This window comes from Gigantopelta aegis, chromosome 2 (genome assembly GCF_016097555.1).
Source record: "Gigantopelta aegis isolate Gae_Host chromosome 2, Gae_host_genome, whole genome shotgun sequence".
Classification (NCBI taxonomy): Eukaryota; Metazoa; Mollusca; class Gastropoda; order Neomphalida; family Peltospiridae; genus Gigantopelta; species Gigantopelta aegis.
In genome coordinates, this window is record NC_054700.1 from 3,783,694 (window position 1) to 3,809,295 (window position 25,602).

A 25,602-nucleotide genomic window follows, 5' to 3' on the forward strand; every position below is an offset into this window, starting at 1 on the left:
GTAAGGAAGTGTGGCTCAGTGACAAGTGGGGTTTAAAAAGTGTACCGTTATAGAGACCGACATGTTGCATGACACAGTAAGGAAGTGTGGCTCAGTGACAAGTGGGGTTTAAAAAGTGTACCGTTATAGAGACCGACATGTTGCATGACACAGTAAGGAAGTGTGGCTCAGTGACAAGTGGGGTTTTAAAAGTGTACCGTTATAGAGACCGACTGTAGGGCTTCTAGAATGTGTATCAAATCCACTAGCCATGGGATCAGTGATTAAAATAATTTACTAGCCAAGAATAAAAATTCACTAGCCATGGGATCAGTGATTAAAATAATTTACTAGCCAAGAATAAAAATTCACTAGCCCTTCTTTACTTTAAGTTAATACAATTTTACTAAGTAATAGTAATAATCACAAATGTCACATGAAGAGGGAGACAGAGCTTAAAAACTCTAACATTGAGGGGTTGGGGCAGGATATTCATATTTACAAAATAGTCTTTAACTTCAACATTTGACAATTTTGTTTTCACTAGCCGTCGGGCATGGCAATAGTAGTTATTTACTAGCCCAACATTGAATATCACTAGCCACAGGAGTGGGGCTACCATAATCTAGAAGCCCTGTTTACTGTTAAAATTTTTTATGGGAAAACCACCAAACCATGGTACAACTATAGTTAAAAAAAATTCTTCTTCTTCTTCTTCTCTCCAGAAACCGAGTGGTGTGGGAGAGAGTGTGCTGCCCTGCAAGAGTCAGACAGCAGACATCTGTACGACAACCAAGAGCAATGACGTTTTGTGGTATTTCATGCTGTGTGTTGAGTAAGTTCATATTTACACAGTAATGCGATATTACACATGTGGGAGATCGATTTAAAGACAGCTGTTTGGCTGTTCCTTGATGATGACCCAAATACCAAAGCCACAAAGAACAATGAAATTAACACTAATGAAAATGATTGCAAATTAGGTATTTGCTAATCTGTACTTGTATACATTAATTCAACAAAGTATTTTGTATATTTTCTAAGTTAATGAATTAAACATATTATACTTGTATGCATTAATGTGAAAGTGTTTTGTGTATTGTACAGAGGTAATCTACAGCTCCTACACGATACTGATTATGCAGGGTTGAAAATTAGCAGTCGCCCGTGGTGACCTTTATTGGCTAAGGGAAACAAAGAATTTTAGAAAGGTAGTCTGTTGCGCAACCATCGATTTTAGGGTCTGGCGAGTATGGTACCAGTTAAAAAAGGAAAGACTCTGAAACTGAATCGAATGTGACAAAACACACTGCCTCTGTGTTGGCGCAAATTACAAAAGCAGAAGACATAGAACATGTTCTATATTTTGACAACGCCAGACGTGGTTTTGGGCTGGGTCTTTTTGAAAATAGAGCTCAAACCAAATTGAAGACATTGCATGTATTTTTTAAATCTGGAAGTTGTTGGTTTATTGGAATGGACTGGATATGCCATAATTATCTAGTAAAGATACTATTTGACAATTGTTATTCAATGATATTGTAAAAAGGAACCATATTTAATTAGCTTGCATTATCCTAGGACACAATCTAATTAAAATTAGCTCCACTATTACATGTGGATCTAACACCAGCCAGTTGGAGCTCATGTCCACCAATCAAAACCTTACTTGCAGAATCCTGCCAGTGATTTAAAAATAATTTGAAAATATTCCGAATTATCCTGAGGGTATACGACATGTTTCGTGTGAATTACGAATGCCTTAAAACATGTTTTATTTTATAAAATAAATAATTTTTAATGTAAAATTGAAGACTGATAACCCATCCCGTACATATTGGTATGGTTCGCTGTACTGCGGCCACTAAAATAGACTCGCCCGATATTTTAAAAATTTGTATGCTCCGAAATAACGTTATAAAAGACGAAGTGTGATTGGTCAATATTTATATTATTATTTACAGACGAAATGTTACCTGGACATTGGAGACTACGCAGTGTTGTTAGTTTTAAATCACTGGCAGGATTCTGCAAGTAAGGTTTTAATTGGTGGACATGAGCTCCAAATGGCTGGTGTTAGATCCACATGTAATAGTGGAGCTAATTTTAATTAGATTGCCTAGGACAAAATCAAAAATCTATCTTGTAGTTTTAACTCACACTAACAACTGCACATGCCTGCAGGTAAAAATACCAATTACATTTTCCATTACTAAAAGGGCTATTCCAAACGCCAGTTAATTGATTGTCGTTGTCAGTATTGTTTTAAGTTTAAGCGATTTGCATGAAATAAGAACAGATTAGATCTAAATTGACACCTAGACTTACATGATGACATAACCATCCAAATATTACTGTAATAAACAATAAGTACGTTTTTATGCTTTGTAATATGATACATTGTATATTTTTGTAAAATGTTGTTTTTGGGGGGGTGGGGTTTGTTTTTTTTTTGTTTTTTTTTGTCACAAATTTATATTTCTTTCAATATTTATTTTATTAGCATTTACAATATCCAAATTAAACGTGTGCGTGCTTCGTCTGTAGGAGGACAGCCACTCCCAAGGAAATGTTATCCCTCTTGCATCACCACAAAATTTATTTCATCCCTCTGGCATCGCGGGGTGAGGCATAGCCCAGTGGTACAGCGCTCGCTTGATGCGCAGTCGGTTTGGGATCGATCCCAGTCAGTGGGCCCATTGCGCTATTTCTCGCTCCAGCCAGTGCACCACGACTGGTACATCAAAGGCCATGGTATGTGCTATCCTGTCTCTGGGATGGTGCATATAAACGATCCCTTGCTGCTAATCGAAAAGAGTAGCCCATGAAGTGGTGACAGCAGATTTCCTCTCAATATCTGTGTGGTCCTTAACCATATGTCTGATGCCATATAACTGTAAATAAAATGTGTTGAGTGGGTCGTTAAATAAAACATTTCCTTCCTTCCCTCTGGCATCGCCACAAAGAGGACTGCCACCCCAGACTAGTTTATATACTAAAGCACGCGCAGTTCTACCTTTATTCTCTTTGTACTGCATTATTTTATTTTTTTGACTTCAGAGACGATGCAAGTCAAGCTACATACCTTTGCTGTTCTAGTATTTTATTTTCACCCCTGTATTAAAATGAGATTAAATGTGTATAATTTAATGGTAATTTGTAAAGAAACATTTTTATTTATACTGAATTTCTTTTTTGAAAAAGCATTATTTGAGTTACGGGTTTAAAACTTTTTAACATGTTTTTATATGAATTTTAATTTTATTCATTATGAAGTTACATGCCAATTCATTGGTTTTCTTTTGAAGCAAACAGCCTATATACGATGAACACATGGTTATTATTCAACAAAGAACATTCTAGTTTTGAATTTGGCTGTGCAGTTAAATTTGAATGTGAAAATTGGAGGGCTATTTGAATTTGAGAAGGGCCAGTAAGAATTTTTTTCAACTGGCCCTGCTGGCGACCATGGTTTTCATGTTATTTAAATATTCAACCCTGGTTATGACAGTATTAATGATTTATTCGTGTATACATTAATATGAAGTGTTTGTGTATTGCACAGGGTGTTAATGTGAAGTGTTTGTGTATTGTACAGGGTGGTAATGTGAAGTGTTTGTGTATTGTACAGGGTGGTAATGTGTCGTGTTTGTGTATTGTGCAGGGTGTTATTGTGAAGTGTGTGTATTGTACAGGGTATTAGTGTGAAGTGTTTGTGTATTGTACAGGGTGGTAATGTGAAGTGTTTGTGTATTGTACAGGGTGTTATTGTGATGTGTTGGTGTATTGTACAGGGTGTTAATGTGAAGTGTTTGTGTATTGTACAGGGTATTATTGTGACGTGTTTGTGTATTGTACAGGGTGTTATAGTGAAGTGTTTGTGTATTGTACAGGGTGTTTGTGTATTGTACAGGGTGGTGATGTGTTTGTGTATTGTGCAGGGTGTTATTGTGAAGTGTGTGTATTGTACAGGGTATTAGTGTGAAGTGTTTGTGTATTGTACAGGGTGGTAATGTGAAGTGTTTGTGTATTGTACAGGGTGTTATTGTGAAGTGCTTGTATAGTGTACAGGGTGGTAATGTGAAGTGTTTGTGTATTGTACAGGGTGTTAATGTGAAGTATTTGTGTATTGTACAGGGTGTTATAGTGAAGTGTTTGTGCATTGCACAGGGTGTTATTGTGAAGGGTGTTATAGTGAAGTGTTTGTGTATTGCACAGGGTGTTATTGTGAAGTGTTTGTGTATTGTACAGGGTGTTATTGTCACGTGTTTGTGTATTGTACAGGGTGTTAATGTGAGAGTGTTTGTATATTGTACAGGATGGTAATGTGAAGTGTTTGTGTATTGTACAGGATCTTATTGTGACGTGTTGGTGTATTGTACAGGGTGTTAATGTGAAGTGTTTGTGTATTGTACAGGGTGTTATTGTGCCGTGTTTGTGTATTGTACAGGGTGTTATAGTGAAGTGTTTGTGTATTGTACAGGGTGTTAATGTGACATGTTTGTGTATTGTACAGGGTATTAATGTGAAGTGTTTGTGTATTGTACAGGATGTTATTTTGAAGTGTTTGTGTATTGTACAGGGTGTTATTTTGAAGTGTTTGTGTATTGTACAGGGTGTTATTGTGACATGTTTGTGTATTGTACAGGGTGTTAATGTGAAGTGTTTGTGTATTGTACAGGGTGTTATTGTGACGTGTTTGTGTATTGTACAGGGTGTTATAGTGAAGTGTTTGTGTATTGTACAGGGTGTTAATGTGAAGTGTTTGTGTATTGTACAGGATGTTATTGTGACGTGTTCAGTGTTCGAGATTAATGGTATCCTGATATCCCGGGGATACCAGAATTTAATTTTGGATACCAGACTTCAAGAACCCAGTATCCCACCGGGATGCCATATAATAAAAAATTCTCAGGTGGGATACCAGATTTTGGAATGTTAGTATCCAATTGGGATACTGGCCAAGAAATTTAATCTTGAACACTGCGTGTTGGTGTATTGTACAGGGTGTTATAGTGAAGTGTTTGTGTATTGTACAGGGTGGTTATCTACAGTTCCTACACGATCCTGGTTCACCTGTGTGAGGTGGATGGGAAGATTCCGTTCAGTTCGTCGTCCATGGTTCTGTGTATCGAGGTGCTCAAGGTAAGTCATATTGATGTTATCTGCCAAAACTCAGTGGTAGGTCATGTCCTGGTCAAATATTTTGGCAACAGTTAAAACAGTTTTCAAAAGTGTAAGATGTCTTTTATCAAGAAAGGTTTTTTTTGTTTAACTACACCACTAGATCTATGCGTGGTCAGTTGTTTAACTACACCACTAGATCTATGCATGGTTTGTTTAACTACACCACTAGATCTATGCGTGGTCAGTTTTGTTTAACTACACCACTAGATCTATGCATGGTCAGTTTTGTTTAACTACACCACTAGATCTATGCGTGGTCAGTTGTTTAACTACACCACTAGATCTATGCGTGGTCAGTTTTGTTTATCTACACCACTAGATCTATGCATGGTAATTTTTGGATCAATCCCTGTAAGTGATCCCTTTGGGTTATTTCTCGTTCCAGCCAGTCCACCATGACTGGCATATCAAAGACTGTGGTATGTGCCATCCTGTCTGTGGGATGTTGCATATAAATGATTTGCTGCTACTGATGGAAAAATGTACCAGGTTTCCTCTCTAAGAAATTTCCAAATGTTTGACATCAAGTAGCCGATGATTAAAAAATCAGTGTGCTCTAGTGGTGTCATTAAGCAAAACAAACTTGAGTTGTTAGTGTTTAGTGAGAGAGAGGTAGATGTGTGTAGTGAGAGAGAGGTCTGTGTAGATTTTTGATAAATCAGTGTGCTCTAGTGGTATCATTAAACAAAATAAACTTTAAGATTAACTTTACTCGTGTGTGCCTGTCATACAGATTGTGATCTCAGTTGTGCTGTACACGCCCCATCTCAGAGTGCACAGACTACAGCTGTCAGCCACTGTCTGCTGTTCACCCTCCCCACCCATCCCCACCCCCCCACCCTTCTGTACAAACCTTTACTTTATGTTACAGATTGTGATCTCAGTTGTGCTGTACACGCCCCATCTCAGAGTGCACAGACTACAGCTGTCAGCCACTGTCTGCTGTTCAGCCTCCCCACCCATCCCCCCCCCACCCTTCTGTACAAACCTTTACTTTGTTACAGATTGTGATCTCAGTTGTGCTGTACACATGTCAGAGTGCATGGACTACAGCTGTCAGCCACTGTCTGCTGTTCACCCTCCCCACCCATCCCCCCCCCACCCTTCTGTACAAACCTTTACTTTATGTTACAGATTGTGATCTCAGTTGTGCTGTACACGCCCCATCTCAGAGTGCACAGACTACAGCTGTCAGCCACTGTCTGCTGTTCACCCTCCCCACCCACCCCCCCCCCCACCCTTCTGTACAAACCTTTACTTTATGTTACAGATTGTGATCTCATTTGTGCTGTACACATGTCAGAGTGCATGGACTACAGCTGTCAGCCACTGTCTGCTGTTCACCCTCCCCACCCATCCCCCCACCCCACCCTTCTGTACAAACCTTTACTTTATGTTACAGATTGTGATCTCAGTTGTGCTGTACACATGTCAGAGTGCATGGACTACAGCTGTCAGCCACTGTCTGCTGTTCACCCTCCCCACCCATCCCCCCACCCCACCCTTCTGTACAAACCTTTACTTTATGTTACAGATTGTGATCTCAGTTGTGCTGTACACGCCCCATCTCAGAGTGCACAGACTACAGCTGTCAGCCACTGTCTGCTGTTCACCCTCCCCACCCATCCCCCCCCCCCCACCCTTCTGTACAAACCTTTACTTTATGTTACAGATTGTGATCTCAGTTGTGCTGTACACATGTCAGAGTGCATGGACTACAGCTGTCAGCCACTGTCTGCTGTTCACCCTCCCCACCCATCCCCCCCCACCCTTCTGTACAAACCTTTACTTTATGTTACAGATTGTGATCTCAGTTGTGCTGTACACGCCCCATCTCAGAGTGCACAGACTACAACTGTCAGCCACTGTCTGCTGTTCACCCTCCCCCCCCCCCCCCCCCCCCCCCCACCCTTCTGTACAAACCTTTACTTTATGTTACAGATTGTGATCTCAGTTGTGCTGTACACATGTCAGAGTGCATGGACTACAGCTGTCAGCCACTGTCTGCTGTTCACCCTCCCCACCCATCCCCCCCCCACCCTTCTGTACAAACCTTTACTTTATGTTACAGATTGTGATCTCAGTTGTGCTGTACACGCCCCATCTCAGAGTGCACAGACTACAGCTGTCAGCCACTGTCTGCTGTTCACCCTCCCCACCCATCCCCCCCCCCCACCCTTCTGTACAAACCTTTACTTTATGTTACAGATTGTGATCTCATTTGTGCTGTACACATGTCAGAGTGCATGGACTACAGCTGTCAGCCACTGTCTGCTGTTCACCCTCCCCACCCATCCCCCCCCCCACCCTTCTGTACAAACCTTTACTTTATGTTACAGATTGTGATCTCATTTGTGCTGTACACATGTCAGAGTGCATGGACTACAGCTGTCAGCCACTGTCTGCTGTTCACCCTCCCCCCCCCCCACCCCCACCCTTATGTACAAACCTTTATTTTATGTTACAGATTGTGATCTCATTTGTGCTGTACACATGTCAGAGTGCATGGACTACAGCTGCCTCCTGTCAGCTACTGTCTGCTGTTCACCCCCTCCCCCCTCCTGTCAGCTACTGTCTGCTGTTCACCTTCCCCGCCCCCCTGTCAGCTACTGTCTGCTGTTCACCTTCCCCGCCCTCCTGTCAGCTACTGTCTGCTGTTCACCTTCCCCGCCCTCCTGTCAGCTACTGTCTGCTGTTCACCTTCCCCGCCCTCCTGTCAGCTACTGTCTGCTGTTCACCTTCCCCGCCCTCCTGTCAGCTACTGTCTGCTGTTCACCTTCCCCGCCCTCCTGTCAGCTACCTGTTTCCCCGCCCTCCTGTCAGCTACTGTCTGCTGTTCACGTTCCCCGCCCCCCTGTCAGCTACTGTCTGCTGTTCACCTTCCCCGCCCCCCTGTCAGCTACTGTCTGCTGTTCACCTTCCCCGCCCCCCTGTCAGCTACTGTCTGCTGTTCACCTTCCCCGCCCTCCTGTCAGCTACTGTCTGCTGTTCACCTTCCCTGCCCCCCTGTCAGCTACTGTTTGCTGTTCACCTTCCCCGCCCCCTTGTCAGCTACTGTCTGCTGTTCACCCCCTCCTCCTGCCAGCTACTGTCTGCTGTTCACCTTCCCCCCCCCCCCCCCCCTGTCAGCTACTGTCTGCTGTTCACCCTCCCCCCCCCCCCTGTACAAACCTTTACTTTATGTTACAGATTGTGATCTCAGTTGTGCTGTACACACCCCATGTCAGAGTACATGGACTACAGCTGCCTCCTGTCAGCTTCTGTCTGCTGTTCACCCTCCCCCCCCCCCCTCCTGTACAAACCTTTACTTTATGTTACAGATTGTGATCTCAGTTGTGTTGTACACACCCCACGTCAGAGTACATGGACTACAGCTGCCTCCTGTCAGCTACTGTCTGCTGTTCACCCTCCCCCCCCCCCTCCTCCTGTACAAACCTTTACTTTATGTTACAGATTGTGATCTCAGTTGTGTTGTACACACCCCACGTCAGAGTACATGGACTACAGCTGCCTCCTGTCAGCTACTGTCTGCTGTTCACCGTGCCCGCGCTGTTGTACTGCATCAACAACAACATTGCCGTCCACATGCAGGTCGACATGGACCCAACCACATACCAGGTGTCTATTTAAAACAAATGTTCCCTGAATTATGAGTTTATAAACTACTTTTGGATGTGGCAAGAATGAAGTCACTATAATGAATGTTCTATGTTATAATGCAAAAAGCTTACTTGGTTAGTTAAAGAGTTCTTGTTGAGTTGCAGGATAAAAACATTAACAGATTAATTATGTGTGTTACCAAATGTATCCTGTAAGCCTACCTATTAGTAAAAAATGTGTTTTGTTTAATGACACCACTAGAGCACATTGATTAATTAATCATCAGCTATTGGATGTCAAACATTTGGTACATGTAATTGTAACTCGTAATCATCAGAGGAAACCTACTAGATTTTTCCTAATGCAGCAAGGGATCTTTTATATGCACTTTCCCACAGACAGGAAAGCACATACCATGACCTTTGATCAGTTGTGGTGTACTAGTTAGAAAGAAAAAAAAACAGTCAGTTGAATGGATCCACTGAGGTGGTTCGATCCTGCGACGCAAGCACCTCAGGCGAGCACTCAACCGACTGAGCTAAGTCCCACCCCCTACCTACCTGTTAGTAAGTCATTAACCTGCAACTCTCTCTTTATATATGTAATAAACACTTGATGTGATTATCTGCATTTTGCCAGTATTGGAATTAACAGGTCGTGCACAGATCAAGCTGGTACGCTAAGTTGAAAATTTAGCATTAACTACCATTTAATGTTTTCAAATTGTGTAGTGTTCTCTGACATTTGTGTAGCAAGTTACAACACAGTACTGAACAAAACTTTATTACCATTGAAATTAACAATGTAAGGAAAATATTCAATTGAAAATGTCGTCAAAGCTGTTTATCATTTTTCTTTAAGTAGTCGATCACTGTAATTGGTTAATATAAAACTGGTTGCAGGATAGAAGTCAGTACTTATTTAATGTATGTTTTTACTAATAATACTTTTATTTGTCAATAGGTGTTGAGTAATTTGAAAATTGGAACAACAGCAGTACTATATAGGATTGTTATTAAGAGGTAAGTTGTCTTTGAATACCTGTATTCAGGCATGATAACTCTTCAGTTGTTCCACCATTATCCACAGTTCAAGTGAAAACTGAACACCTAGCTTTTTTAAGTTGTTGAAAGTATAAACAGGAAAAAAACAATGAGCACATGTTTAGTACAGTTATAAGAAAGTATGGAGACATAATTGTGGTTCCTACAATGTATTTGCAGGCATTGAAATAAATCGAGAACGGTCGTTCAGGTTACCACATGTAAGAAAATTTCAGAACGGTACTTTCATTTCCAAACCAGGCAGTGCATTCCGGACTACCACGTTTCATTTTCACATAAGGAATTGCATCAATTTTCGTGCGCATTTGTGCAAGTGCGAGCAATTATAGTCATTCCACATTTAAGCAGCTTCCACTAGATGAATTTACTTCCGTGTTTTGTTTTCTCATACAAAATTGCACCGATGTTCGTGTGCACTTGTACAATTGCAAGCAATTTTGGTAATCCGTGTTTAATCAGTGTCTACTAGGTAAATTTACTTCTGGATTTTGTTTCTCGTACCAATGTTCACAAGGAACCGATACAATTTCATCTGGCACATGTAAAGGCCTTAAAAGTAGTAGTAGCAAGAATTCAATTCTATCTTTCATTTAGATGTGGTAACCTATAGGTTACCAGGCTATATTTTGCGGTAACCTGTAAATAGGTTACCAGACACAATGCTTATTTCGATGCCTGTATTTGCATGTAAATGGTAGATTTTTACTTAACTGGGATTTACTGATTTTGTTTACAAAGTTATGGCCCTTGGACAAGATATTGAGCTGACATTTTTTTTATAGCTTTGTCATGTACTGTTAAAGATCATGTTTGATTTTCATGGCGATTTACCCATTTTTCACATTTTTGAACTTAGGAGATACAAAATATTTGTTGGTCCGGTAGGGGACATATATCGCTTTAGCAGGAAATATTTTATTTAACAATGGACTCAACACATTTTATTTACAGTTATATGGTGTCAGACATATGGTTAAGGACCATTCAAATATTGAGAGAGGAAACCCGCTGTCGCCACTTCATGGGCTACTCTTTTCAGTTAGCAGCAAGAGATCTTTTATATGCACCATCCCACAGACAGGACGTAGCCCAATGGTTTGATGCACGGTCGGTCTGGGATCAATCCCTGTTGGTGGGCCTACTCGGCTATTTCTCATTCCAGCCAGTGCATCATGACTGGTATATCAAAGGCCGTAGTATATGCTATTCTGTCTGGGATGGTGCATATAAAAGATCCTTTGTTACTAATGGAAAAATGTAGTGGGTTTCCTCTCTAAGGCTATGTCAAAATTACCAAATGTTTGACATCCAATAGCCGATGATTAATTAATCAATATGCTGTAGTGGTGTTATTAAACAAAGCAAAGATTATCTTTTTTTCTATAACGCCTTCTTTTTCAGAAAATTGTCTTCCATGCAGTGGTTTGCTTTGTGTCTGTTAACAGTGGCTGGCATATTGGACAGGTTGGTAGTATTATATTATTTCATTTCCTTTTGACTGGATTTCCATGCTTACATCCTTACAGGTTCTAGCATTCTGTCCTGGGCACAAACCTCAGTCACGTGGGCTGTCAATTGGTTAATAGTTAGTGGTTAGCCCATGGCAAATTGGCGATCGGCTGGCGTGAGCCTAGAATTGCTGGTGTAGTAGGTTTACACTTTCCCGCTGGATCGTTAAAACTTGCTCGTTTTGGGTGGCCAGGCTTCTGAGAATTGAACATTTGTTTAAACCGTTTGTAGCTTACGTAAGAACAAATTCACGTAACCCGTGCAGTTTTTTATAAATCTGTCGTGCCCATGTAAATGAAGTCCTAGATTGAATGAGTGAACGTAAAATGGGTTACTCCAAACTAGAGTTATATCAAGTACACTATCGTAATTCCTACAATTCTCAGAGGCCGGGAGTCTGTATCAGGATGTGAACTTAGTACCTACCATTCTCTAAGTTAGTAGTTAGAAGTTGATGGAGTAGTCTTCAGGGCTCGAACTTAAGAATTTGTCTCCCATGGCAATTTTTAAAAGAATTGCCATTGGTAAAACAGCCCACCGACGGCAATTTTGAGCCTGCCTATGTCAATTTTTTTAAAGTGACATTTGCAGCAAATAAAAATGACTGTAAGGCTATATTGCTCTATGTAGACATTTTCAAACGTGCAAATGTTAAATATTGGCAGTTACTGTACACCAGATGTATACATTTTGCCATTGTTGAGGAGTTTTACCGACGGCACAACAGTACCATCGGTGATGCTCTCTACCTATAGCAGTTTATATCTCAATGACGGCAATTACTGTTGTTAAGTTCAAGCCCTGAGTCTTTCACCATTACCATTAAGCTTTTTGGAGTTGGAACGGGCACTAGGTTAAGAACCCAGTACCTACCGGCCTTGGAACACACCAGCGAAGTCGGTCATCTCTTATTGAACAATACGGCGTATTATTGCAGTGAGGGGTCGGTCCATGGTTCTACTATCCTTGTATAATTATGAGAAGAATTTATTATTAATGGGGTGGGTGGTGGGTGGAGGTGAGGGTTTAAGCTCTGTCCTGTCTGTGGGAAAATGCATGTGAAAGAATGTTCAAATGTTTGGCATCAAATAGCTAAGGATCATTTAGTCAGTGTGCTCTAGTGGTGTTGTTAAACAAAACAAATTTTAGTTTTTAACAGTTACTTTAACATTAACATTGTAGTTTCCAGTTTTTCTCATCTCTGAAGGGTGCAATGCTCATGTACAGTTAATCACATTATTTTCTTCTCCAGTCCAGAGTGATTTTAGCCATGTACCTAAAAATAAACTAATAGGAAAGCAGGGAACATTTTGTTTTAAAACTTGATTAGCATCAAATTGATTAGCAACCACTATATAACGTCCATCGAGCTCTGAAATTTGTTTAGCGAGTAGTGACACGATACTCATCTACCAGCAAAGCTCTCGTTAGTTGTTATAGTTTGAAAAACGGCTGACGTGGCTCCAGCGCGTGATTTGACCCTTTATCATATGCTAATGATTGCCTATTTCAGCTACGGTGGGATCCACTCCCGAGAAGGGAAGTCAGCCGGTGAGATCCACCTCACTATACGCGGGCTGATCATGATCAGTATTTACTGCATCATATCGGGTCTTTCAGGCGTCTACACAGAATACGTGCTGAAGGCAAATTTCCAGGTAATGGATTCTCATAAAATTAAGTTCACTTAAAGTTGTTGTTTGTGTTTTTAAGACACTACTAGAGTACATTGATTTATTAACCATTAGCTGGTGGATGTAAAATATTTTATAATTCTTATATGTAGTTTTATTGGAAACCTGCAACATTTTTCCATTAACATTAAGTGAGATTTCCACCCTACAACATCGATTGTCTCCCTTCCGGCATTAAGTGAGATTTTCTCCCTCCAACATCGATTATCTTCCCTCTTAACATCAAGTGAGATTTTTTCCTCTAACACCAAGTGAAATCCTCCCCCCCCCCCACCCCAAGCACCAATTGTCTCCCCTCTTAACATTGTAAGATTTTCCCCGGCAACACTGATTATCTCCCCTCTTACACCAAGTGACATTTTCAATATCTCCAGCACCAATCTCTGCAATTAAAAAAAATTCTACGGTAAATAACATGCTGTGGAAAAAAAATGAATATAGTCCATTGCAAAAAGAAGTACAGTGAAGACAAAAGCTTCCCAGCGAGAGAGAGAGTACATTTAACATTCCCATATACCTCTATGGTTTCAGGCATGACTGTCCTGGGCCCTGTCTCTGGATAGCCAGTGGCGTGGCTCGGGACAATTTTGACTCATTATTTTTAGGAATGGGGGTAGGGAACTAATAATTATTAAATTAAGACGCGCAGATCTAAATAAAAAAATTTGTTCAAAACCAAACTAATTTCCTAATTTAAAAAAAAAAACATTTTAATATAAAATTTAAATTTACTTTAATAAAATTTATTTTAGAGCAGGCATTTCTAAAAATAAATATAATATTTAAAAAAGAATTTTAGCGCTACTTGGTAAAAGGTGGAACGGTTAGCACAAAATAAATTTTAATTTTTATTACATAAAAGGATAAAGACATGATAAAAATAATAACATTAAAAAACCGGCACGCTTTTTAAAAACATTTATCAGTTTTGAATTATTTTAAAAAAGAACCAACACCAAAAGTAAAAAAGAACAATATATACAACTCAAGCCAAGTAGCGGGAGGAAGTTTTACTGCCAGATAAATCTCCCCCCACATCCCTAGCCGACCTCACATTCACACCCTTTCATACAACATACAACACCACACTAAAAATTAAAATTAAAATAATATATATAATTATATATAAATATATAAATTTTGTAAATTGTTAAAAATTTATTTAAAATAAAGGTTAAACTCGCCCATCTCCAATTCAATTAATTTATATAATTTTAGTTGAGTGGCTTAGTTTGGCTTTAGTAACTGATTTAATGTGTCCATACACCACTAGGGTTTTGAACACATCTATCCCGAGTCCAGCTTCCGATAGGATCGGTGGGTCTGACTCGGGCCAGGGATAACCTATCAATTTTGAATATTAATGCCAAACGTATAAAAAAGGGGAAAAATGGGGTTAATAAGTTTTGGCTGCGCCCTTGAAGAAAAATATTAACATTCCTAATTTATATAAATTATTAATATAATATAATTTCAGCGCAAATTTAGATGGGCTGGTCTAAAATTAATAATAATTATAAAACAATATTCATTAAGCCGATGGGAGGTTAAACATTGGTTTGACCAGGATGAGGGTCCGGAGGGAGGGGAGTTCAGCCCTACACAAAAACCAAGGCCAAAACACCTACGCCTATAGCCCCCAAAAATGCCCTAACTCCTGGCATCCCATCACTCCCACCCCCCAGCGTGTCCAACCGCAGTTCAGTCCAATCCTGGCAGCCTCCTAGTTGTTTAGGAAGTTATTATAACTTCCCAAACTGGCATCACTTGAAGGGTTATAAACATTTAATCGCTGGTGCCACAAGGAATGCTACAGAGAAAATAAATCAGGGAGATGAGCAATATAACCAATTAATTTACCATTATAAAATAACAATCAATTTAAAACGGCGTAGTCGGCCAAGCGCTTCCCAGCATTGTCGATTGTTGTGGGCAGTTTCAGGGCTTGGAACACTGATTATCTCCCCTCTAGCATCAAGTGAGATTTCCCCTTCCATCACTGATTATCTACCCTCTAACATCAAGTGAGATTTTCCCTTCATCAACATTTTCAGGAGAGCTATTTTTCACTGTCCTGAGTTTTTCTAAAACAATTATTAAAGGAAAAAAATATTAGTTGAAAGAAATATTTGTTTACTGTCATCTCAGTTCCTTGATTTATGAGCAGCAATTGGGTATTAAATATTAAATATCTGGTAAATGTGATAATTTGTATAGAGTATTGGTGAAGAAACACACTTTATCTAGCTAGTCGATTCCTGTTGAAGAACAGGAAGGGGCGTGTTATGTTCACTTTCCTACAGGAAAGACTACAGTACAGTACATACCAGTCTTTGGTATACAGTTTGTGTTGCACTGATACAGTACAGTACATACCAGTCTTTGGTATACGGTTTGTGTTGTACTGATACAGTACAGTACATACCAGTCTTTGGTATACGGTTTGTGTTGCACTGATACAGCACAGTACATACCAGTCTTTAATATACAGTTTGTGTTGCACTGATACAGTACAGTACAGTACATACCAGTCTTTGGTATACGGTTTGTGTTGCACTGATACAGTACAGTACAGTACAGTACATACCAGTCTTTGGTATACGGTTTGTGTTGCACTGATACAGTACAGTACATACCAGTCTTTGGTATACGGTTTGTGTTGCACTGATACAGTACAGTACATACCAGTCTTTGATATACGGTATGTGTTGCACTGATACAGTACAGTACATACCAGTCTTTGGTATACGGTTTGTGTTGCACTGATACAGTACAGTACATACCAGTCTTTGGTATACGGTTTGTGTTGCACTGATACAGTACAGTACATACCAGTCTTTGGTATACGGTTTGTGTTGCACTGATACAGTACAGTACATACCAGTCTTTAATATACAGTTTGTGTTGCACTGATACAGTACAGTACAGTACATACCAGTCTTTGGTATACGGTTTGTGTTGCACTGATACAGTACAGTACAGTACAGTACATACCAGTCTTTGGTATACGGTTTGTGTTGCACTGATACAGTACAGTACATACCAGTCTTTGGTATACGGTTTGTGTTGCACTGATACAGTACAGTACAGTACATACCAGTATCTTTGCACTGTAGTACGGTTTGTGTTGCACTGATACAGTACAGTACATACCAGTCTTTGGTATACGGTATGTGTTGCACTGATACAGTACAGTACATACCAGTCTTTGGTATACAGTTAGTGTTGTACTGATACAGTACAGTACGTACCAGTCTTTGATATACGGTATATGTTGCACTGATACAGTACAGTACATACCAGTCTTTGGTATACGGTTTGTGTTGCACTGATACAGTACAGTACATACCAGTCTTTGATATACGGTATGTGTTGTACTGATACAGTACAGTACATACCAGTCTTTGGTATACGGTTTGTGTTGTACTGATACAGTACAGTACATACCAGTCTTTGGTATACGGTTTGTGTTGTACTGATACAGTACAGTACATACCAGTCTTTGGTATACGGTTTGTGTTGCACTGATACAGTACAGTACATACCAGTCTTTGGTATACGGTTTGTGTTGCACTGATACAGTACAGTACATACCAGTCTTTGGTATATGGTTTGTGTTGCACTGATACAGTACAGTACATACCAGTCTTTGGTATACAGTTTGTGTTGCACTGATTAATAAATGTTTAACAAAATCCCAAGATGGGTGAATGATGCAATTGAGAGATGATAAACTTCCTGATATTTCTGAAATTCCACATTTTAGCCCCACCATAAAAACTGTTCCAGTTCTTGTTCACAATAACCCTAAGCTTAAATTTAAAAATAGAGAATGTGAAAGAGTGGACTACTCTGGTTTCCACAAATGGTGGACACAGCCAGTTCTGGTTGTCAGCTCATTGAATTGTACCACTTGTGATTGAAACGTTTTCTTTGTTGTTATCCCGTACAGACGTCACTTCACCTTCAGAACATTCTGCTGTACGTGTTTGGTATAATCCTCAATGGCACCGTCTGGCTGCTGCAAACCTCGACCAACCCAGACTCTGGTAAGGCACACGGGATACTTATTCACAACATCTAGGACACTATTAGATACAAGAAGTCCCATGCATTTTACATCATTAAAGATTAGAGTCCAGGTTCTATGCTTATAAAACTATTCGAGTCTAGACTTAAGACTTTAATAAAATCTCTGTTTTTTGTATCTCGCTGCCCCCTTTCCTTTTCCTCCTTTGAAGTCTTATCTGATTTCTTCCCAATCTGGCAGCTCCTCCTAGCTTGCAACTTTATTTGCTGTCCACCTCCACATCCCAGTCCCTGTCTCAGCAACTACGACATGTGCTTCTCTTTTGTGACTATCTGTGCCACACACCTGCCATTTTCCATCAGCTTTAGCTGTGGGCTTTGTCTGATCACTTCAGATAGTGTTTAGTAGTTACTTCTGGCATTGTCAAGTGGCACTTGTAACCACCTACTAATTGCTTGTTTTGTAAGCATAGGCCCAGATATCGTGCTTGTAGAACATTTTGTGTCTGGACTCAAATATTAACTCAAAGGTTTTAACGTCATGGAAATTGTATGCATGTAACGTCATTATAGATTTGAGGTTAGACTTTAATACAAGTTGCTGGCATGTGACGTCCTTAAAAATTGTAGTCTAGGCTCTAAAGTTTTAAAAACGGGATCAGGTTTCAGTTGGAAACAATTGTAAAGAAATGTTGCAGTCTTGAGTACAGTTTTAGTATACAAACCTATCAGAATAGATCATCTATATTAATTTGTTTAGTGCACTCATCATTCCATAGCACATTAAGTGAAAATTAAATAAGCAGGGCTTCGGGATTATGGTAGTCCCACTCCAATGGCTAGTGATATTCAATGTTGGGCTAGTAAATAATTATTATTGCTATGCTCGACGGCTAGTGAAATGTTTGGATCAAATATTGCAGTTAAGTCTATTTTGTAAATATGAATATTCTGGGCCCCCCTCTCCCCCCTCTATGTTAGTGTTTTTAAACTGTATCTCTCTGTCTTTAGGTGACATCCGATTTTTACTATTATTTAGTAAAATTTTATTAACTTAAACTTAAATTAAAGTAGGGCTAGTGAATTTTTAATTGTGGCTAATAAATGTTTTAAATCACTGATCCCATGGCTAGTGGATTTTATAAAAATTCTAGATGCCCTGATAAAGTATTTTTCTTTTTGCAGATGAGCCATATGATTTGTTCAAAGGGTTTTCCTTGTATACCTGGGTGATAATAATAACACAGGTAAGTAAAACAGATGTTTGGTCAAGTGTTCAGTTGGTAAATAAAATATCTCCTCTTCTTGTACTCCAGTTAGTCTAGATTCAAAATGTTAAATCTCTGTAATAAATAGTCATAATTTTAATCTTAATGACATATAAAAATCTAGGAAAATTATTTGAGAAGCTAACATTTTCAGCATAAGCTTGTTCTAATGCATACATGTAGTTTAATAGTTAAAAAGAAATTTAAGATTGTGTTTTGGACACCACTTGTTGATATTACTTGGAATATCACTATCGAGGGATTCACTTCTGTTTTTTCTTATCCAACTGCATTTTAAGCATTAATGTCCTGGATACATGCTTCAGTTAACTGGGTTGTCTGTCTGGAACAAGGGTTATTTATATCCAGTAACGGTTTAAGCACAATATCCTGGGCACACAACTCTGCAATATGAGCTGTCTGTCCAGAATAAAGGTTACTTTTATCCAGTAAAGCTTCAAGCACACTGTCCTGGGCACACATTTCAGTTGTCTGGGCTGTTTGTCCACAACAAAGGTTACTTAGATCCAGTAACTGTTCAAGCACACTGTCCTGGGCACACATTTCAGCTATCTGGGCTGTTTGTCCACAACAAAGATTACTTAGATCCAGTAACTGTTCAAGCACACTGTCCTGGGCACACATTTCAGCTATCTGGGCTGTTTGTCCACAACAAAGGTTACGTAGATCCAGTAACTGTTCAAGCACACTGTCCTGGGCACACATTTCAGCTATCTGGGCTGTCTGTCCACAACAAAGTTTACTTAGATCCAGTAAAGGTTCAAGCACTCTGTCCTGGGAATGTTACACACCTGAGCTATCTGGGCTGTGTGTCCACAACAAAGGTTAGTTAGATCCAGTAACGGTTCAAGCACTCTGTCCTGGGAACGTTGCACACCTCTGATATCTGGGCTGTCTGTCCACAACAAAGGTTACTTAGATCCAGTAACGGTTCAAGCACACTGTCCTGGGAATGTTACACCCCTCTGATATCTGAGCTGTCTGTCCACAACAAAGGTTACTTAGATCCAGTAAAGGTTCAAGCACTCTGTCCTGGGCAGACACCTGAGCTATCTAGACTGTCCTGGAAATACACTTCAGCAATCTGTTCAGCTGTCAGTGCTATAACTAATGATGTGTTACATGTATATCTCTCCACTGAGCTGTTTAAACTTACTCAGAATACAATTGGTTTGTTTTCTTTTTCTCTGTTTTCTCTAGGCATGTAACGGCCTGATCATGTCTGTGATAATGAAGTACCGCAGCAACATCACGCGGCTCTTCATCATCTCGTGCGCGATGCTGCTCACCACGCTCATGTCGGTGATCATCTTCAACCTCAAGCTCAACGTCTTCTTCATCACCGCCTTCATCCTCATCATCGTTGCCCTCTTCCTCTACAACATGTCGTGATGATGGTCAACAACCCAGATTCAGTGATCATCTTCAACATCAATGTCTTCTTCATCACCGCCTTCATCCTCATCATCGTCACCCTCTTCCTCTACAACACGTCATGATGATGGTCAACAACCCAGATTCAGTGATCATCTTCAACATCAAACTCAACAACATCTTCTTCATGAATGCGTTCTTCCTCATCATTCCAGTCCTCTACTACAAGTCATCATGATGGTGAAGAAGAACAGAGATCTGATTATCATCTTGAAGCTCAAACTCAAAGTCATCTTCATGAACAGGTCGTCCCACATCACTCTAGTCCTCTACAACAAGTCATGATGATGGTGAGAGAAGAACTGAGATTCAGAGGTCATCTTCAACCTTAAACTCAAAGTCATCTTCATGAACACGTTCTTCCTCATCACTCTAGTCCTCTACAACAAGACCTGATGACATTTGTGATGGTGGGGAACCTAAATGTTACTGAGTTTGGGTTTTTGTACAGTTGCAAGTGCTGTACAGTGTAACCAGTATATGAGTTACGTGTGTATTGAAGTCATTCTCCTGAGTCCTTTACAAGGAGACATGATGAGGTCTCTTCAACCAGTCATGATAATGGTGGGAGGAACCTAAATGTTATTCAGGGTTTTTGTACACAAGTCATGATAATAATGATGGTGGGTATCTAGATGTTATTGGGTTTGTTGTACACTTGCGGCCATGACTGTGGGCAACTTAGATGTCATTGGGTCGGTTCTTTTATACTTGCAGCCATGATGGTGGGTATCTAGATGTTATTTGGTTGTTTTTAGTACACTTGTAGCCATGAAGGTGAGAATCTGGATGTTAATGGGGTGTGTGCACTTGTAGCCATGAAGGTGAGAATCTGGATGCTAATGGGGTGTGTGCACTTGTAGCCATGAAGGTGAGAACCTGGATGTTAATGGGGTGTGTGCACTTGTAGCCATGAAGGTGAGAACCTGGATGTTAATGGGGTGTGTGCACTTGTAGCCATGAAGGTGAGAACCTGGATGTTAATGGGGTGTGTGCACTTGTAGCCATGAAGGTGAGAACCTGGATGTTAATGGGGTGTGTGCACTTGTAGCCATGAAGGTGAGAATCTGGATGTTAATGGGGTGTGTGCACTTGTAGCCATGAAGGTGAGAATCTGGATGCTAATGGGGTGTGTGCACTTGTAGCCATGAAGGTGAGAACCTGGATGTAAAAGGGGTGTGTGCACTTGTAGCCATGAAGGTGAGAACCTGGATGTTAATGGGGTGTGTGCACTTGTAGCCATGAAGGTGAGAACCTGGATGTTAATGGGGTGTGTGCACTTGTAGCCATGAAGGTGAGAATCTGGATGCTAATGGGGTGTGTGCACTTGTAGCCATGAAGGTGAGAATCTGGATGCTAATGGGGTGTGTGCACTTGTAGCCATGAAGGTGAGAACCTGGATGTTAATGGGAGGGTTGTACACCTGTAGCCATGATGTTACAGTTCCTCTTTCTACACTTGTACATGCTATACAGTAGCTTGTACCACAAGTAGGTGTCTGTGAAAGAGACTAGTAAGAATTTTGTCATTAGCATAATGTTTAGGACTGATAGACTCCGATATTATAGAGACCTTTTAACAACTAAAATTAGACAGATCATACATTTTTGTACCAATGTTTAGAATATCAGTGTATCTTATTTCTCGTTCCAGCCAGTGCACCATGATTGGTATATCAAAAACTGTGGTATGTGCTATCCTGTCTGTGGGATGGTGCATATAAAAGATCTGTTGCAACTAATGAAAAACTATAGCGGGTTTCCTTTCTAAGATCTGAAAGAAACTCGAAAAGATATATTTGGACCACGAAATGTGATGGAATCCTTTCGATTCCATCCAGAACTTATTTTACAGTTCCTACGTGATACTGCATTTTATTGTAAATTTTAAATATTATCTTTACACTGTGTTTTAATTTCATCATACATTTTTTGCATTTACCACAGTTTGACACCCAATAGCTGATGTATTTTTTGTGCTGGGGTGTCGTTAAACATTCATTCATTTATTCATTTCTTTCTAAGACTATGTGTCAAAATTACCAAATGTTTGACATCCAATAGCCGATGATTAATAAATCAGTGTGCTCTAGTGGTGTCATTAAACAAAACAAACAAACATAATGAGTGTATCTCTATATTGAATATGTTTTTGACCATCCTAATGTTTTTTGTTAGTAGCTGAAACCTCATTTTATTTCCTGATTTTAAAAAAAGAAAGAAATTTAGTTCCTGATTTTTTTTTAAATGTGTACATATGAATTGATTGAAAGGGCTGTTTTCAAAAAGCTTGTATATGTAGACACTGATATTCTAAACAAACAATGTATTTCATGTGTTATTTTGATCATTAAAGGGCCTCTTGACCAAAAACTTGTTACAATATGGCAGGGTACTCGGTACAATTTCTTTAAGATCACAAATTAGTTATAACTGTTCTGTACACAACTGAATTCATTTTAGTTCCATATAATTATGTTTCAAATTATAGATCTGTAAAATCACATTTATTTTTCATTCAATTAAAATACACATGTACTTGATATTAAAATGTTTATAGTTTCATCTATGGATGTTCATTACAGTGCACCGAAATTTGTTACGGTAGGTGAGACGTTTAATTCTGTGGAATTCTTGTAATCGTCTGTGAAGTTATCTCAATATTCAGCTCACCTTGAAATCTTAAAATAGACATGCATGTATGCTATAGCCTGTACTACCACAAGGCTACAAACAGTGTACTACTGGCGGTGGTTTATTGTTTAATTGTTTATTTTTAATTTAAACATTTTAATTGCTCTGTCATTCTTAGAATGTTTTACAAAAAAATATTTTACCATTATTTTTATGTTATAACCAGAGGGCATTAAAAATATTTTGAAATGTGACAATTATGACAAAGTGATTATTTTTGCATGAAATGTACACTAAACCAATCTTTGCATGGTATGTGAAACAGTTTCAGTAATCAGACTGCAATAAAATGTATTTTGAAATGTGACAAATACATGTACCGTTATGTCATAGTGATCAGTTTTGATGAACAGTTAATTCTTGGCTTACGGTAATATTTAAAAAATATATATATTAGTATTTGCTAATCAAGTGAGCTTATTTGTTGGAAAGACAAACTGCAACTGAAAATCATCAAATATCAACAAATATTTTTAAAATATATTAGTTACTGTTTACTAATGAAGTCAGCTTATTTGTTGAATTGCAATTTGTTTTAATGTTCATAAGTGTTATATTTTACTTGAATACAACCATGCATTTAAATATTTGTTCAGCCTTGTAGGATATTTTTATCAGTTTATATAGTTTTACCATATTAACAAATTTTATAGCAGGTACCAAAATTTTTAATTTCTATTAAATACATTTGTGTTCACAAGTTGTAAAAGTGTTTAAGCTTTTTCTTTAATATATTTTTAGAATATTTCATTTAAAAGAAATTATGCTTTATTTTAAAAAAAAAAATTTTTTTTTTTTATATCAGTTACACATTGAAATGGTATACAGGTATTTAATTATAAATATGTCATCAAATTTTACTGTAAAATTTTAAAGCTGCTTTTTTCTCATAACTTTGTTGATTAGTGCTAAAAATATATGCAATTTCTAGTACTAATCAAAATTATACCACACCATAGTTTTGCTTGTTACATGTGATTTATGACAATCTGTGGAATGAAAAACTGAAAATTGTATTAACATTATGGTGAACTGTTACACAGGCACAGTGAACATCAAAACATTCTCTTTTGTAGGTGAAAATGTATCACATCAACAATCAATCTAATTAAAATTAGCTCCACTATTACATGTGGATCTAACAGCAGCCAGTTGGAGCTCATGTCCAGTTGACCTTTCATTCGACCAATCAAAACCATACTTGCAAAATCATGCCAGTAATTTTATATAAAATTTGTTTTAAGACGGGAAAAAAAACTGTGATGGTATAGTCATAAAATCTGTTTATACTAGTATACAATCCAGAGTTTATTACTGCACTTCTCCCCCTATTTTTTCAATGTTGAAATAGACCAACAAGTTCAGCTATTGCATAAATAGTCTCGCCCGATATTTTTAGAATTTGTATGCTTCCGAATAACACTATAAAAGGCGAAGTGTAATTGGTCAATATTTAAATAGTTATTTATAGTTGAAATGCCACCTGGACATGGGAGTCCACGCAATACTGTTAGATCTACTGGTTAAGACCAGTAGAGCTAATTTTAATCAGATTGATCAACAATGTAATGTTCACAAACCATTTACACAGACAATTTGAACAGTCTGCGACTCATGAGGTGGTTACACTTCACAGGTGTGATCACAACAGGCAGGTGTAATAAATTCAGTGCCAGTCAGTCTCACATAGTATATTTCAAACTTCCTTTTGTCATTTCAACGTTTTTGTGCTTATATCCAATTAAGGACAAGCACGTTGTTCTGGGGCACATACACCTGTCTGTCCAGGACAGTGAGTTAGTTGTTAGTGGTTAGTGAGAGAGAAGAGAGTGTAGTGGTCATACATCTACCCATCGAGTCGTTAAACTGTGCTCTGGGTGGGAGCTGGTGCCGGGCTGCGAACCCTGTACCTACCAGCCTTATGTCCAGTGGCTTAACCACGGCGCCACCGAGGCCAGTTTCAAACTGTCAAGTGTTTGATGTAGTTTTTAATTGTTCATCTATAAAAGGTAACTTTTTTTAATGATTATTATGCTTGTTAATTGAAATGTATGGTTTTCAAACATCCTGCAGGAATTGTGGTCCTTTAAGCAGTTTCCTTGAATAAACATATCATGAATTTGTCATCCTTCAAATTAATGGGTGGGATCCTACATGTAGCTCAGTTGGTAGAGCGTTCGTCTGAAGTGCTTGAATTGAAGGATCAAACCCCTCGATGAAGCTTTTCTCTGACTGTTTTCCCTTTCTAACTAGTGCCCTACAACTCGTATTCCAAAGGCCATGGTATGTGTTGTCCAGTCTTTGAGAAAATGTATATAAAATACCCCTTGCTGCTAATGGAGAAATGTAGCAGGTTATTAAATGTTTAACATCCAATAGCCAACAATGAATTAATCAATGTGCTGTAGTGGTGTCGATAAACAAAACAAACATTAACTAAAGACTGTCAGAATGTCAACGGCCGTGGTATGTGCTATCCTATTTGTGGGATGGTGCATATAAAAACTCTCTTGCTACTAATGGAAAAATGTAGTAGGTTTCCTCTCTAAGTCTGTATATCAAAATTACCATAATATGTTTGACAGCCAATAGCCAATGATTAATAAATCAATATGCTCTTGTGGTGTCATTAAACAAAACAAACTTTATGTGTCAGAATTATCAAATATTTGACACCTAATAACCATTGATTAATTAATCAATGTGCTCTAGTGGTACAGTTAAACAACAGCAAACTGTAACAGAGGATTAATGATAAACATTGATCCACGTGTACATTGTAACACCTGATACCAGGATAATGATGGTTTAACCCATCCTGTGATGTAAGAAGAAGAAGAAGAAGTTTGTTTTGTTTATACCACTAGAGCACATTGATTTATTAATCATCGGCTATTGGATGTCAAACATTTGGTAATTTTGGCATAGTCTTAGAGAGGAAACCCGCTACCTTTTTTCATTAGTACATGTAGCAAAGGATCGTTTATATGCACCATCCCACAGACAGGATAGTACATACCACAGCCTTTGATATACCAGTCGTGGTGCACTGGCTGGAACAAGAAATAGCTCAATGGGCCCACCGATGGGGATCGATCCCAGTCCGACCGTGCATCAAGCAAGC

General features: G+C 38.9%; 1 protein-coding gene across 1 annotated transcript in view; it reads left to right on the forward strand.

Moving 5' to 3' along the window:
* The window catches only part of LOC121379215 (probable UDP-sugar transporter protein SLC35A4), a 44,940-nt gene extending 23,419 nt beyond the window's left edge, over positions 1-21,521 (forward strand). Inside the window, exons 3-12 of the mRNA XM_041507724.1 lie at positions 705-814; positions 5,019-5,124; positions 8,487-8,579; positions 8,620-8,784; positions 9,730-9,788; positions 11,232-11,294; positions 12,853-12,997; positions 16,986-17,082; positions 18,248-18,309; positions 19,552-21,521. Of these exons, the coding sequence (XP_041363658.1) occupies positions 705-814; positions 5,019-5,124; positions 8,487-8,579; positions 8,620-8,784; positions 9,730-9,788; positions 11,232-11,294; positions 12,853-12,997; positions 16,986-17,082; positions 18,248-18,309; positions 19,552-19,743 (1,092 nt within the window). The 3' untranslated portion in view covers positions 19,744-21,521. The remainder of the gene's footprint in view (positions 1-704; positions 815-5,018; positions 5,125-8,486; positions 8,580-8,619; positions 8,785-9,729; positions 9,789-11,231; positions 11,295-12,852; positions 12,998-16,985; positions 17,083-18,247; positions 18,310-19,551) is intronic.
* The last annotated feature ends 4,081 nt before the right edge of the window (positions 21,522-25,602 follow it).